The sequence below is a fragment of the Sorex araneus genome, chromosome 4 (genome assembly GCF_027595985.1).
Source record: "Sorex araneus isolate mSorAra2 chromosome 4, mSorAra2.pri, whole genome shotgun sequence".
NCBI lineage: Eukaryota > Metazoa > Chordata > Mammalia > Eulipotyphla > Soricidae > Sorex > Sorex araneus.
The window spans coordinates 43,925,417-43,941,947 of NC_073305.1; the positions used below are offsets into that span (position 1 = coordinate 43,925,417).

Here is a 16,531-nt window from a genome sequence, read left to right on the forward strand (position 1 = left end):
AACAACATGGGGCCGGAACTGTAGCAAAGTGGGTAGTACGTCTCCAGTTCTTAACTATATGGTATATTTCCACCATTTCAACTGCACTGGTTTCTATCTTTTTTTAGGGGGAGGCCACACCTGGCAGTGCTCAGGATCCTTAGCAACTGCTGTTGCTCAGGTAGCTATCTAATTTCCTTTGTTAGAAATTTTACAGGTGCCAAAGGTGCTGCCAGAGCAATAGTAAGAATATATACTTAACTGTAACAATGTATCCTGATCTAAAGGGTAACCTTCCTGTATTTTTTTTGGTTTTTGGGTGATCCCTGTGATACTCTCAGGAATTACTCCTGGCTCTGCGCTCAGGGATAATTTCTGGCAGGCTTAGGGGAACTATATGGGATGCCAGAGATTGAATCAAGGTCGAACGCATCAAGGCGAACACCAACCTGTTGTACTACTGCTCCAGTCCCCACCTCTTTTTCTTGTAATTAATAAAGCTGTTATTTTTCCTACTATTTCCAAAAGTACATATTTTGTTGATTTTATACCTATATGCCATTTATTGTTTTGTGTATTTCCTGAGATTAAATCAAGAACTAATTTTCAAATTAAAAATGTTTTTTCATGTGGTTCAGGTTAACATGATTATAAGTGTTAATACTATGGTTTTGAATGAACAAGTTACTGCACCTTTGGGGCTGGAACGATAGCACAGCGGGTAGGGTGTTTGCCTTGCACGCGGCCGACCCGGGTTCGAGTCCCAGCATCCCACATGGTTCCCCGAGCACCACCAGGAGTGATTCCTGAGTACAGAGCCAGGAGTAACCCCTGAGCATCGCCGGGTACTGACCCAAAAAGCAAAAAAAAAAAAAAAAAAAAGTTACTGCACCTTCACCACCACAGAAGTGTCTAAGATCTTAGAATACTGTCCTTATGTTACTTCTAGTCCATCTCTCCTTCCTTCCTTCCTTCCTTCCTTCCTTCCTTCCTTCCTTCCTTCCTTCCTTCCTTCCTTCCTTCCTTCCTTCCTTCCTTCCTTCCTTCCTTCCTTCCTTCCTTCCTTCCTTCCTTCCTTCCTTCCTTCCTTCCTTCCTTCCTTCCTTCCTTCCTTCCTTCCTTCCTTCCTTCCTTCCTTCCTCTAAAAACTCTTGACAAGAATATTTCATAGGCAGTATAGCTCTTTTTCATCAGGAGGCAGATAGCTGTCTTTTTGTGATATTGACTGTCACTGATAACCACTTCTTAGATCCATTAGTTCATGTGGGGTGTTACAAAATGATGTAATTACCACACTTCATTAGCTGAAATAATCTTTAAAAAGAACTTTCTTTCATCAACTTTAACCTAAACTAGAATTCTCCATAAAAAGGCATGACAGATGTCTTTTTATAAATTTTAGGGGCTGGAGCAATAGCACAGCGCGTAGGGCGTTTGCCTTGCACGCAGCCGACCCAGGTTCGATTCCCAGCATCCCATACAGTCCCCTGAGCACTGCCAGAAGTAATTCCTGAGTGCAGAGCCAGGAGTAACCCCTATGCATTGCCAGGTGTGACCCAAAAAGGAAAAAAAAAATTTAAACTAGGGGAAGAAAGGTGCACAGGGGTAGGGATGCATGCCTTCCATGCAGCTGACCTGGTTTCAATCTCTGGCACCCCATATGGTCCCTTGAGCCCCGCCAGGAATGATCCCTATAGAGCAAGGAATAAGCCCTGAGCATTGTCAGTTTTGCCCCCAAAACAAAAACAAAATATTAAACTAGTTTTCAAAATCATTCACTGTTTGCCCTTAACTACAATTTAATGTGGCTTAAAAAAAATATAGGAGCACTACAGCACTTTTTTAAATGTAGGAGCACTTCAGTCATTGATTAAGCTGACTAAAGTGGACATGAATTCCACACATTTTTTTTAATTGAATATCCATGAGATAGACCATTACAAAGCTGTTCATAATTGGGTTTCAGTAATACAATGATCCAGCACCCATCCCTCCGCCAGTGTACATTTCCTACCACCAGTGTCCCCTATTTCCCTACCACCATTCCTCAACACCCCACCCCCCAGTGTCCCTCTAAGGGAGGTTTTTTCCTTGCTCTATCCTTTTTCTTTTGTGCATTATGGTTTGCAATACAGGTGCTAAGAGGTCATGGTGTTTTTTCAGGGCATTCAGTATTTTGATCAGGACAGTAAGGCTGGAGTAGCTTTTTAATTGGGTGGCAGCTCTGGGGTATGAATGTGACTGTCGAGGCTTCCGGAAGTACAGGGAGGTGGAAGGAGGTAGCCCATCCCGACTTCAAGAAAGTGTGGAGATTTCAGTCAAAATCCACACACCAGAATTTTCAGCAGATTAAGTCTTGGTAAGGTCTGTTCTGAGATGGTGGAGTCAGGTCGAGGGGATAGCAGTGATTTTAAATTGTGAAGCAAGTGGCTGCTGGGGGCTCTGCTTGGGTCGTCACCAGGCTCACCTGCCCCCCACCTCTGATTTACCCCAGTCTGTTCAGCCTTGTGTGGGTCCAAGATTAATTGCAGTTTTTTTTTTCTTTTTGAGTCACACCTGGAGATGCACAGGGATTACTCCTGGCTGTGCACTCAGGAACCACCCCGGTGGTGCTCAGGGGACCATATGGGATGCTGGGATTAAAAATCCGAGTCAGCCGCGTGCAAGGCAAACGCCCTACCCGCTGTGCTATCACTCCAGCCCCTAACTGCAGCTTTTGATCTCTTTCAAGATTTATGGGTCTCTGAAGCAATGCCTGTAGTAGAGCTTACATGGTGGCGCTGGAGTTGGTTCGTAGGGGGTGATTGCCAGTGCTTTTAGGAGTACTGGAAGTGGGGGAAAGTAGCCCATCCCAACTCCAAGAAAGCCTGGAGATTTCAGTCATGAAACCTGCATAGCTGAATTTTCAGCAGATTATACTTTAAGGAGGTCTGTCCTTAGATGGAGTCAGGCTGTGGGTATGGTGGTAATTTTGGATTGTGGAAGCAAGCGGCTGCTGGAGGCTCTGCTTGGGAGTTTATCAGGCCAACTCGCTTCCCTCCAATTTACCCCAGTCTGTTCAGCCTTGCATGGGTCAGACATTAACTGCGGCTTTTGATCTCTTTTGACATTTATGGGTCTCTGAAGCAAATATGATAAATGAGAGCTTGTATAGTTGAGCCAGAGGTAGTTTGTAGGTGTGACTTCGTATGTGTCCAGGAGTACTGAAAAGTGGGGGAAGTTAGCCCATCCCAACTAAAGAGAAAGCCTGGAGATTTCAGTCACAAAACCCACACACCAGAATTTTCAGATTATGTATTGGTGAGGTCTGTCCTGAGATGGTGGAGTCAGGCCGGGGGTATGGTGGATTGATATCTTTCAAGATTTATTTATGGGACTCCGTAATAAGGCCAATAAATGAGCTTGTATAGCTGAGCTGGAGGTGGTTTATGGGCATGGTTCCTCCATACCTAACTTTTGGACATTTAATTTCTTGGTAAACTTGGTCCCAAGTTGTTGGGATCGAACCAAAGGTACAGTAATAATTTTTGAAGTATCAATTTTTGAAGGTACAATCGTGCTGCTGATGCACTTCCCCTGCAGGTACAGATTGACCTCCTGGCAGCACCATACCCCACCCCCCGCCCGGCTTTTTTTTTTTTTAAATACCAGGCTGGAGCAATAGTACAGTGGGCAGGGCGCTTGTCTTACATAATGCCAAGTCGGGTTCAATCCCCAGTACCTCATATGGTTCCCCGAGCCTGCCAGGAGTAATTCGTGAATGCAGAGCAGGAGTTACTCCTGAACGTTGCCAGTTGTCGCCCAAAACAAACAAATCACTGTAAGATGCACAGTTAATGTCCAGAGTTAACACAATTTTTTTCAAATCACTGCAGTTATTATTTTTTTCTTTTTGAGAGAGTAGGGAGTGGTGTGGGGGTGAGAGAAGTATACCCAGCTGTGCTCAGAGCTTACTCCTGGCTTTGCAATCAAGGATCATTCTTTCCAGGCTAGGGAATCATGTAGGGTGCCAGGGAGTACAGCAAATGCCCTACCCACTGTAATCACTGTACTATTACTCTAGGCCCAGCAGTTATTATTTTTTGTCTTGTCTTGTTTTGAGGGCACACACGGAGAAGCTCAAGGTTACTCTTTGCTCTGTTTTCAGGAATTGTTCCTGGCAGTGTGCAGAAGACCATATAGAATGCTGGGGGTAGAACTTGGGTTGACTGTATATAAGGCAAATGCCCTACTCACTATACTATTGCTCCAGTCCCATATTACTATTATTTTGTAAACTGAATCACCGTTAAGATACAGTCACAAAGATGTTCATGATTGAGTTTCAGTCATCCCTTCACCAGTGTACATTTCCTACCATCAATGTCCCCAACTCCCCTCCCCTGTCCCCCCATACACAAGAGAGCTTATCTCTAAGGCAGTCTCCACAGACTTCTTTCTCTCTTTCCCATTTTTCCCTTTTAGGCACTATGGTTTGCAATACTGTTAGGGTATCACGTATATTACTTTACCTAGCACCCAGTTCTAGTCTAGAGTTATCACTTTCCCTATCGTTGTCTAGAGGTCCCTTCCCTGACCTACCTCCGTATTCCCTGTCCACTCCGACTGCCCCACTGTGGCAAGCTCCCAACTAAGGGCTGATTTACCTGGCCTTCATTTCTGTTGTCTTCCGGCATTATTCTCCTACTATGTTTCTTTATATCTCACATATGAGTGTAATTATTCTATGTCAGTCCTCCCTCTGACTCATTTCTTTTTTTGGGGGGGGGTCACACCCAGCAATGCACAGGGGTCCTTCCTGGCTCATGCACTCAAGAATCACCCCTGTCGGTGCTCAGGGGACCATATGGGATGCTGGGATTTGAACCCGGGTCAGCCGCGTGCAAGGCAAATGCCCTACCTGCTGTGCTATCACTCCAGCCCCTCCCTCTGACTCATTTCACTCTCTATGTCCATCCATGGTTAAGCAAAGTTAACGATTACATACCCCCCCAACAACAGCTGCATAGTAGTTCACTGTCTAGATGTACTGCAGTTTCTTTATCCACTCATCTGTTCTCAGGCACTTGTGTTGTTTTCAGATTCTGGGTATTGTGAATAGTGCAAATATTATCATTTTTTTTTTTTTTTTTGCCTTTTGGGTCACACCTGGCGATGCACAGGGGTTCCTCCTGGCTCTGCACTCAGGAATGACTCCTGGCGGTGCTCAGGGGACCATATGGGATGCTGGGAATCGAACCGGGGTCGGCCGCGTGAAAGGCAAACGCCCTACCCGCTGTGCGATTGCTCCAGCCCCTATCATTAATTTTTTAGAGTAAATAGATTTGGAGGATTTTTGAAGGGAAGAGGGGAGAGAAAATGGGAAAGAGTGGAGAATAATGTGCTCAAGAGAGAATCCGGGTTTCTCCAAGGGCAGAGAGAGCCCCGACACACATCCCAGCATTAGACACGAAATCATGAAAGTACAAATCTCAAGAGGGGAGACTGAGTGACACATGTGCTCGGCCACATGGTCACAAGCAGCACATGGGCTCAGGTAGGATATGTGCTCAATATTATTATTCTTTTTTTTTTTTTCTTTTTGGGTCACACCTGGCGATGCACAGGGGTTACTCCTGGCTCTGAACTCAGGAATTACCCTTGGCCGTGCTCAGGGGTCCATATGGGATGCTGGGATTTGAACCCGGGTCGGCCACGTGCAAGGCAAACGCCCTACCCGCTGTGCTATCTCTCCAGCCCCATTATTATTAATGATGCACAGGGGTTAGTAAGATTTCTTCCACTTATGGCAAGGAACAGCTTATTTGAGATTCTTAAAGTCTTTTTTTTTTTTTTGCTTTTTGGGTCACACCCGGCGATGCACAGGGGTTACTCCTGGTTCTACACTCAGGAATTATTCCTGGTGGTGCTCAGGGGACCATATGGGATGCTGGGATTCGAACCCGGGTCGGCCGCGTGCAAGGCAAACGCTCTACCCGCTGTGCTATCTCTCCAGCCCCAATATTATTAATGATGCACAGGGGTTAGTAAGATTTCTTCCACTTATGGCAAGGAACAGCTTATTTGAGATTCTTAAAGTCTTTTTTTTTTTTTTTTGCTTTTTGGGTCACACCCGGCGATGCACAGGGGTTACTCCTGGTTCTACACTCAGGAATTACTCCTGGTGGTGCTCAGGGGGCCATATGGGATGCTGGGATTCGAACCCGGGTCGGCCGCGTGCAAGGCAAACGCCCTACCCGCTGTGCTATCGCTCCAGCCCCAGAGATTCTTAAAGTCTTCCTGTAGAATGATAACTAATCTTTTTTGTCTTCTTTTAAAAAGCCACACCCAGAAGTCCTCAGAAGCTAATCCTGTCTTTTTTTTTCTTTTTCTTTTTTGCTGGGGAATGATTTCTGGCAGTACCGAGAGAACCATGTGGTTATCAGGATCAAATTTGGTTCTTCATGAAAATAGCTGCAGCTCATTGAACTCTCCCCAGCCCCAAATCTGAATATATATAATGTATTTAATAATATGCACTTCAGTCCCATTGTTCATCGATTTGCTCAAGCGGGCACCAGTAACATCTCTACTGTGATACTTGTTGTTACTGTTTTTGGCATATCGAATATGCCACGGGTAGCTTGCCAGGCTCTGCCATGTGGACAGGATACTCTCGGCAGCCTGCCAGGATCTCCTCCGAGAGGGACAGAAGAATTGTACCCAGGTCGACGGCATGCAAGGCAAACAGCTTACTGGCTGTGCTATCGCTTCAATATATATAAAATCCCTGTCATTGTCACTGTCATCCTGTTTCTCATCGATTTTGCTTGAGCAGGCACCAATAATGTCTCCATCGTGAGACTTGTTACTATTTCTGGCATATTGAATACGCCACGGATAGCTTGCCAGGCTCTGCCATGTAGGCGTGATACTCTGGGGAGCTTGCCGGGTTCTGCAAGAGGGACGGAGGAATTGAACCTGAGTCGGCTGCGTGAAAGGCAAATGCCCTACCCGCTGTGCTATCGCTCCAATATATAAAAAATATACAATATATATTATATATTACATTAATAATAAATATAATATATATTCCCCTTTCATTGGGCCAGGACTTACTCCAGGCTCTGTGCTCAGGATTAACTCTTGGTGGGCACGGGGAACTACAGGGGATGCTGGGGATCAAACCCAGGTCTGCCACATTACAAAGTAAGAGCCAACCCACTGTACTATCAATCCTGCTTCTTATATAGTTTTCTATATGACAATATATATAATAATATATATCATATATAATATAATAATATATATTATATATCATAGTGATATATATTATATATATGCCTCTCAGAGAGCCCAGCAAGCTACCAAGAGTAACTTGCCTGCACGGAAGAGCCTGGCAAGCTCCCTATGGTGTATTAGGTATGCCAAACACAGGAACAATAACAGGTCTCATTCCCCTGACCCTGAAAAGAGCCTCCAATTGTTGGGAAAAATGAGTAAGGAGAAGCTGCTAAAATCTCAGGGCTGGGACAAATGGAGACGTTACTGGCCCCACTCGAGTAAATCGATGAACAACAGGATGACAGTGATACAATGATGACATGATAAACCAGGAATACCCTAATCAATTCCTATCTCAAATTTGACAACATTTTCTTTTTTGTGAAAAATTATTTTTTAAGGTGACAATATAAATGTCATTAAGTACTCATTGCTATTGTATCAACTATTTTTCTTAGTAGACAGAACAAGGTACAAATTAGTTTTTAACAATATGGCTTAGGAGCTGGAAAGACAGGACAGAGTCGACAGGGTGATTGCCTTGCATGTAGCCAACCCAGGTTCAATCCCCAGCATCCCAGATGGTCTTCTGAGCACCACCAGGAATAATTCTTGAGCGCAGAGCCAGAAGTTACCCTTGAATTACCCAGATGTGAGCCAAAACTCAGAGGAGGGAAAAAAAGTATGATATGGCTTAGATAAGACAAGATTAAGATGACACTGATAAATGATGGATACATCAATATTCATTATACTAATCTCTTTTCACAGTTAACTATTAAACTTTTAATTATGCAATTAAGTTTTTGTAATGAATTCTTAATAGTATTAAGAACATAAAAATAAAAATAAGATAGCATAAAGTCACAGAATTATGAGTAGCCAGAAGTGCCATAACATAGGAAGAACATAAAATCAAGACAATACATTATAGCTAGATCTGATATAAATAACTTATCAGTAATTCACATCAAAGTGTATCTCTATATCCCGACATTCTAGTCCCATATCAGAAGGTACAAATCAGAATGGAAACAATACTTCAGAATGGAAACAACACTTACCCGTATCTTTGAAATTGATAGTCAAATGTTAACTCTGAGCCTGAAGGAACCAGTTTGGTGGTAAAAAATCCAACTCTCAACTGTCCATTCACGGTCCACTGAGATATTGTTTTTAAAGAAAATAAATTAGTAACTATTCTGCATTTTAAAAAACATTAATATCTGCATTAATTATGCATGTTCTCTTTTAGGCAATAAATTTTTTCCAAACACAAAATAGGAGACTTTTAAAAATAAACATATTTAAGTGTTATACTTTCTTAATGAAGTACAAGACTGAATATCACCCTTAATATGTCTCTATGTCTCTCAGAAACAATCATAACATCTCAACGTGCATTACTACACAGTAAAGAATGAACTCATCCTAAGAACAGGCAAGTAATAAATGCTTCAATTAACACACTATTACAGGAAGACATACTACTTCATTTTGTATTAAAACCATGCACTAAGATAGAACCAGAAAAACATTGCAAAAGTTTAATTCATAAAGTGGTGGTTATATGGCTGAGTTTATGAAAAGAATGGGAAGCATCAGAACAGATATATATATATAATACTCAAGAATTAAAATGGAGAAGATATTTACAGGTTAGACTTTTGAAGATCATGTTCACCAGGACAAAGCAATTATACAGTGAGCCGAGTGCTAACCTTGTATCTAAATAATTTTTAGATTAATAATATTGTGCTTATGTATGATGTGAACACTTGGGAAAGTTAGATAAAGAATGGTACACAGAAGCCCTGTACCACTGTTTTGTAACCTATTATTTCAAAATTAAATGTTGGGGCTGAAGTGATAGCACAGCGGGTAGGGAGTTTGCCTTGCATGTGGCCGACCCAGATTCAATTCCCAGCATCCCATATGGTCTCCTGAGCACCACCAGGAATGATTCCTGAGTGCAAAGCCAGGAGTAACCCCTGAGCATTGCCGGGTGTGACCAAAAAAGCAAAAACAAACAAACTAAAAAAAACCCCAGAAACAAAATTAAATGTTTATGGGCCAGAGAAAGAAAGTATAAAGGTTAAAGCATTTTGCTTGGCACACAATCACCATATGATTGTGTGCTGGTTCAATCACCAGCACTACATGTAGTGCTGGTTCAATCACCAGCACTACATATAGCTCCCCTAGCACCACCAGAAATTACCTGCAAGCACAGAGCTAGGAGTCAACACTCATCATCACTGAATATGGCCCAAATACCAAAACAAATCAAATCAAAATTTAATATTTAGCAATAAAGTAGGGGAAAATACTAAGATCATCAAAAAATTAAATCAGTAGGGATCCTTTTGTGATTCTTCAGTATGACTGGTTGATGATACATCTGTGCACTCTGTGTCTCCCTCAAACCCTGCTACACCATCAGTTGATGTGCAAAGATTAAAAAAATAACCTAGGGATATCTCTCATACAAAATTTGAAACTAATGAACAACAACAACAAAATACCTTAAATTCCACATCTACTTCAACTTACTTTTTGAGTCTCACAATTTGGTTCACAGCTATGATTCATGAAACGAGAGCAATTTCCTTTCTGTGTAGCATCAATTATCTAGGGAAAGAAAGTAAAAAATGAGACTTTGTAAAGAAAAAGCTTAAAATTTAACGCTATATTCCCTACCATTCACCTTCTTTTAGAGAACTCTCATATTTACATATCAAAGTGATAAGTAACCAATTATTTGCTCTGCAAGATCTACCAACTTTAAATATTTTACCTACAGATAAAATTATCTCTGTATCTTCAATGTTACTTTTACTTCTTACATTCTATTATAATTCAATCTCACTTCACAAATATGAAACTTTTAAAGTGGATATGCTGGGGAAGGGGCGCGGTGCGATAGTATAGAGGGTAGTAGGGCATTTGCCTTGCACATGGCCTACCCGGTGTTCGATCCCTAGCACCTCAAATGGTCCTGTGAGCCTGCAAGAAGTGATCCCTGAACTCAGAGCCAGTAGTAAGCCCTGAGGACTGCTGGGTGTGGCCCCAAACCAAAAAATAAATAAAGTAAAATAAATACCTGTGCTACTAGAGCACTCAATCTGGAGTCAGCTGCATTTCTGTGTAGGACACACAAGCTCTCAAATTTTAGTGCATATCTAAATCCCCTGGAAAGCTTGTTAGAACCCTTAATTAAGGACCAGGGAAAGAGTTCAACAGGCTGTGGGAGGTCCATGTTCTACTGCTGGCACCAAACTGTCTCTCCCAAGCACTTCTAGGAGTGGCCAAAAACAGAAAATCATCTCTTGATGAGCCCACCTTGATTTATATTCAGCAGGGTAGTGGCAGTAGGTTCCTAAAACATGTATTTCCAGACCGAATATAGAGGTAGATATAAAAATGTAAGCAACAGGGGCTGGAGCGATAGCACAGTGGGTAGGGCGTTTGCCTTGCACACGGCTGACCCAGGTTCGAATCCCAGCATCCCATATGGTCCCCTGAGCACTGCCAGGGGTAATTCCTAAGTGCATGAGCCAGGAGTGACCCCTGTGCAGTGCCGGGTGAGACCCAAAAAGGAAAAAAAAAAAAAAAAAATTAAAATTAAAAAAAAAAATGTAAGCAACATTTTATTAAGGTATTAAAGCGCTCTGCAAAATATGCAACTCCTTAGGAAATAGCTAATTTTCATTTAAAAAAATATTATCTGTGCCAACACATTGTTATTTCTTAATTTTTTATTAAAAAATGATTAAAATTTTTTCTCCCCTTAATTTGTATTATAATAAACATAGCCTATTTAAAAAAGTTATTGGGGCATCATAAATAATTTTTAAGAACTATAACATAAAAACAAGTATGTTTTCAGTTAAAAAATGTAAATCTCACTGTCCATCCTTTTGGTAAACAAAAGACAAGTCACTGATCCTGCAACCTCTCTGCATTTTAGAGATCAACTGACATCAATGATCCTTTCAAACTCAACAATTTCCATATCAAAGCAAACACATCCATGCAGCTCACCTCATCATTCTTGAGGGCCATGAAATAGTAATGGATATTTTTGTTTCGTGCATATTCTTTTACTCGGGCTTTGAACTCCTTATGGTCAAGTACCTCTCCACAATATTCCAAAACGAAGGTGTTCCTGAAAACACAGAAGAAAAATAATAGTATTTCCCATATAGGTTCTTTATCAAAAAAATAAACTATGAAAAAATTTATAAATTTAAAGAAATACTGCAAACACATTCTGTATTACGTAAGATAAAATTAAAATATATGTGAAGTAGCTAGTACCAAACAGAAGTTAATTTTCCCTAATTCTTTTTAAATAAAGTTGGTTCTGATTTTTATAATTTATCCTACCCACATGGCAGAGCCTGGCAAGCTACCCATGGCGTATTCAATATGCCAAAAACAGTAACAACATGTCTCACAATGGAGATGTTACTGGTGCCCGCTCGAGCACATCGATGAGCAATGGGATGACAGTGACAGTGACTAGCAAATGCATATACTTAATAATTAATATAAATAATAAAATTTTTAGATAATAAGCTTTTTTTATTCAATAAACTCAAGCCTAGTTTATTTATCATGTAAGCAGTAATTTCACCTGAGAAGCATTTCTAAAGAAATCAGAAGATAGTGAAAAATTAGAAACTTAATGTTCTAGGCCAAAAGGAAACTTAAATATAGCCGCTCCGTTGCTATCATTTACTCAAGGGTCTCTAGTGATATATATATATACATACATATATATTTTTTGCTTTTTGGGTCACACCCAGCGATGCACAGGGGTTACTCCTGGCTCATGCACTTAGGAAGTAATTCCTGGCAGTGCTCAGGGGACCATATGGGATGCTGGGAATCGAACCCAGGTCGGCCGTGTGCAAGGCAAATGCCCTACCCACTGTGCTATCGATCCAGCCCCATCTAGTAATATTAAAGGTTAAAATGTACTATAATTCTCTGCATTCTGAGTTTTCCATAGCATCTATTAATAAATATGATTAATTGCTCTCAAGTTACGTCACTTGCCACCTATCTTTAAATGTTCTTTCCTTAGTTTATTACCTATTTCTTTGCTATTTTAGATATGAAATTTTCAGTCTCTTACCCCTCTTTTTATTTTATGGAAGTTCATTCTCAGCAATGATTTCAACTACTATTTTCATGCAAAGAGATGTTTAACTACGTTTTGCCCCCAAGTTCTGACCCAAAATGACCTGGTAATTTTCACTTATCCTCTCACTTACACACCTAATTATAATCAAAGAAATCTGGCGGTGGTGGTGGTTGGGGTTTAGGCCACATCTGGCACAATGCTGAGGACCTGCATGTAATTTGTATATTGATCTATCATAAGCATATTCATGTTTTAATAATAAAAATCTGATAACTAGCAGGTATTTCTAAAAGGTTAAATTATTTTCTTATAAGGAACACTTAAATTCCATTTTTATTTTAATTATTATTATTATTTTTTTTGCTTTTTGGGTCACATCCGGCCATGCACAGGGGTTACTCCTGGCTCTGCACTCAGGAATTACCCCTGGCAGTGCTCAGGGGACCATATGGGATGCTGGGATTTGAACCCGGGTCGATCAAGTGCAAGGCAAATGCCCTACTCGCTGTGCTATAACTCCAGCCCCTTAAATTCCTTTTTAAGTTTTATTTATTTTTTTATTTTGGGGCCACACCTAACAGTGCTTAGGGTTTATTCCTGGCTCTATACTCAGGAATTACTCCTGGCAGTGCATGGGCGACTATATAAGATGCTGGCAATTGAACCCAGGTCAGCTGCATGCAGGGCAAGTATCCAAGTCACTATACTATCACTCTGGCCCACAACACTTAAATTCTCCCAGAAGGGGCCGGAGAGATAATACAGCAGGGTAGGGCACTTGCCTTGCATAGTCGACCCAGGTTCATTCCCCAGCATCTCAGATGGTCCCCCAAGCATCCATCGTGAGGAGGAATTCCTGAGTGCAGAGACAGGAATAACCCCTGAGCATCACTGGGCATGACCAAAAAGCCAAAAGAGGAAAAAAAAAATTTTGCCCAGAAGCTTATTTTTTTAAAGTAATGTACTAGAATGACCACAGAATATGAGCTCATAGGGTCAGAGAGATAGCTCAACAAGATAAAGTGCATCCTTCACATGCAGGCAGCAAGGTTCAAACCCTGGCACAACCAGAACAATCCCCAAGTAGGCTGAGAGAAACTCCTGAGCACAACTTGGTGTGGCCATTCCCAGAAGAAAAAAAGAAATTGTGAAACTATAGTGTTAGAACCTCCATTTTTGGGATTAGCTCCCTTCCTTGAAAATAAGCAGAATTACTTCAGACTTGTAGAATAAATCACTGTATCACTGTCATTCCATTGTTCACTGATTTACTTAATAGGGTGTCAATAACAGTAATAGCATTTGTCCCAGCCCTGAGATTTTAGCAGCCTCTCCTTACTCGTTTTTCCCAACAATTGGAGGCTCTTTTCAGGGTAAGAGGAATGAGACCTGTTATTATTACTGTATCTGGCATATCAGATACACCACGGGGAGCTTGCCAAGTTCTTCCATGTAGAATAAATATTATAAAGAATACTAGGGGCTGAAGCAATAGCACAGCAGGTAGGGCGTTTGCCTTGCATGCGGCCGACCCGGGTTCCATTCCCAGCATCCCATATGGTCCCCAGGGGTAATTCCTGAGTGCAGAGCCAGGAGTAACCCCTGTGCATCGCCGGGTGTGACCCAAAAAGAGAGAAAAAAAAAAGAATACTAAATATGCCTTATTCCCTTGTAAGTGGTAAAAAGAATTCCATTTCAAATCTACCAAAATAAATTTTCTTCCCTGAACTTGAAACCTTTTCTTAGTACAATAAAATACTATGTTTTGCTCTCACTGCTCTCAAATTGTCTATTTTCAAAAACTTCTCTTTTTGATTTTTGGACCACACAGAGTAGGCCACATACTCAGAGCTTACTCTGGCTTGGTGCTCTGGAGCACTCTTTGGCCAGAGCTAGTACCTGGATAGGCCACACATGTAAAGAAAGCAGACTACCCAGTGCACTGGCACTCTGTTTTCAAAAGCTTAAGATTATCAAAACATCCAAAAAAAGTAAATATTTCACACCAGAAGAAAATCTGAAGAATAGTAACAATCCCCATAAATCTAGATTTGATGGGGGAAAAAGTCTAGATTTGATGAAGCAACTAAGACACAAGTCTCAAAGTCCTAGTGATTTAGGAACTATAAGAGTATTGCCAGACTTTTCAATAGGGTCTAACATCCATAAAACTAAGGCCAGACAAAAGCTTATCATGCAGTTCTTAAAACTGACTTTTTTAAGAAATAGGATTTGTGTTTCTTAGAAATACTATCTCGGGGGCTGGAGCGATAGCACAGCAGGTAGGGCGTTTGCCTTGCACGCGGTCGACCTGGCTTCGATTCCCAGCATCCTATATGGTCTCCTGAGCACTGTCAGGAGTGATTCCTGAGTGCAGAGCCAGGAGTAACCCCTGTGCATCGCCAGGTATGACCCAAAAAGCAAAAAAAAAAAAGAAATACATCTCAATTTGATAATAACAGGCTAGTGACATGGCTGAATGGTACTTTGTATAAGCCTAACATGAGATTCTTAGCACCACAGCTAAAATCATGTGTGTGCCACAGCCAAAAGCATGTGTAATCTCTAGTGATCACAATATCAACAACTATTAAGAAATGTGGGGTGGCAGGGAGGAGAAATAAAATATGGGAGCTTGAAAAAAAGTGTAGTGGGTTAGGTGATGAACAGCATTTAGGTATTCAACAAATTCTGAGTTAGCATCAAGTATGCTTTAATTTTCCAGATACTCTTTCTATTAGTAACTATCCTCTTTTACTCAACCCAAATCAGATTACGTCCCCATTCTTTTTTACAGTTTACAGGTATTCTAAGGGTCTATAGTAAACAGTAATAGCATAAGAAAATATAATTAAGAGGCAATGAAGAAGCTTCCTAGTCCAAATGTTGACAAAATTTCCCTTATATTGTTTTTGGGTCATACCTGGCTCTGCACCCAGGGATCGCTCCCAGAGAGCTTGAGGGGACCATCCTGGGTGTCGGGTATCAAAACCATATCAGCACATTCTAGGCAAGAGCTCTACTTGCTATACTATTGCTCTAGCTCAAGGGCACTCAGGGCCTATTCCTGGCGGGGCTCAAGAGACCACATTTGATGCCAGGAATCTAACCCAAATAGGCTTTGTACAAGGCGAACACCCTACCCTCCGCAACTATTACTCACCCCACAAAATGTTCTCTATAATAGACAAAAGACGGGACTTTTTTTTTAATCTCCTGAACTAAAGTGAATTTTGTTTATGTTTACTAGCTACTAAGCGGTCATTCTTTACAATAATTATTAACTCAGTGTAATAGACAAATTATTTTCCTACAAAGTATCTACACCTTCAACAATACAAAGTGAAGTGAAAAATGATCAAAACATAACTTACGAAGGAAGATCCTTGGCAGCTCTCAAGCCCCAACCTTTCTTTTCTGTAAGTATGACTTCAACATCTGCATGCTGTTTTCTCTGAAACCGTCTATTGGAACAATAATCCCCATTTGGACATCGAGAAGAACTAAGATGAAAATAGTGAAATTAATTCTTTAAAGCAGCAAAAGAATAAACACAAGTTTGGCAGAATGTGTTATATAATTATTTGTATTATTCACAGCTTTATGGCATGATTATCAGCATGTGTGATGAACCTCCAAAAGAGCCTTCCTGAGTTTTTCCTTCCAATATGAACACTCTTTAGAACTGAATATGCTGTTAAACAGATGATACCCACAAAACAATAGTGTCATCTGGTCATCACAAGAAAGTTCTGTCTCCCATTTCCTGAATATCTGAGATACATCTAAATTTAAAGTACTGACAATTCTGTAGAACTGACATGTTTTCTGTCACACACCCCCCCTTATACTCCGCATTAATCATTAATTTAACCTTTCTTTTAATAAGGGGCCACTCTCAGTGGTTGCTAGAGGACTCTGGGTCCAATCTTGGTGATTCTCAGCCTGGAGATACCAGCCTGACAGTTCACTGACCAGCAGTACCACTTGGGTCCAGTGGTGCTAGAAGGCAACAGGGCAACCCTCAAATGTGTTTGGGTGGCTAGTGCTACTCCTGGCCTTGTTTGATAAACTTCTACCTGGCAATGTGGATATGAAAGCTCAGTGAGTGGGCCATTCCAGGAAGCAACTTCACCC

General features: G+C 41.1%; 1 protein-coding gene across 5 annotated transcripts in view; it reads right to left on the reverse strand.

Annotated features, from left to right (window-relative positions):
• SETD2 (SET domain containing 2, histone lysine methyltransferase) overlaps positions 1 to 16,531 on the reverse strand; it is a 121,729-nt gene that overhangs the window by 67,243 nt on the left and 37,955 nt on the right. For all 5 annotated transcript variants that reach the window (XR_008629740.1, XR_008629739.1, XR_008629741.1 and 2 more), the window contains exons 5-8: positions 15,769 to 15,897; positions 11,287 to 11,410; positions 9,796 to 9,873; positions 8,307 to 8,404 (exon numbers count right to left, since the gene is read on the reverse strand). Coding sequence is in view for 2 of the 5 variants with exons in the window: in XM_055134567.1 (XP_054990542.1) it covers positions 8,307 to 8,404; positions 9,796 to 9,873; positions 11,287 to 11,410; positions 15,769 to 15,897 (429 nt within the window). In the remaining 3 variants the exon portion in view is untranslated. The remainder of the gene's footprint in view (positions 1 to 8,306; positions 8,405 to 9,795; positions 9,874 to 11,286; positions 11,411 to 15,768; positions 15,898 to 16,531) is intronic.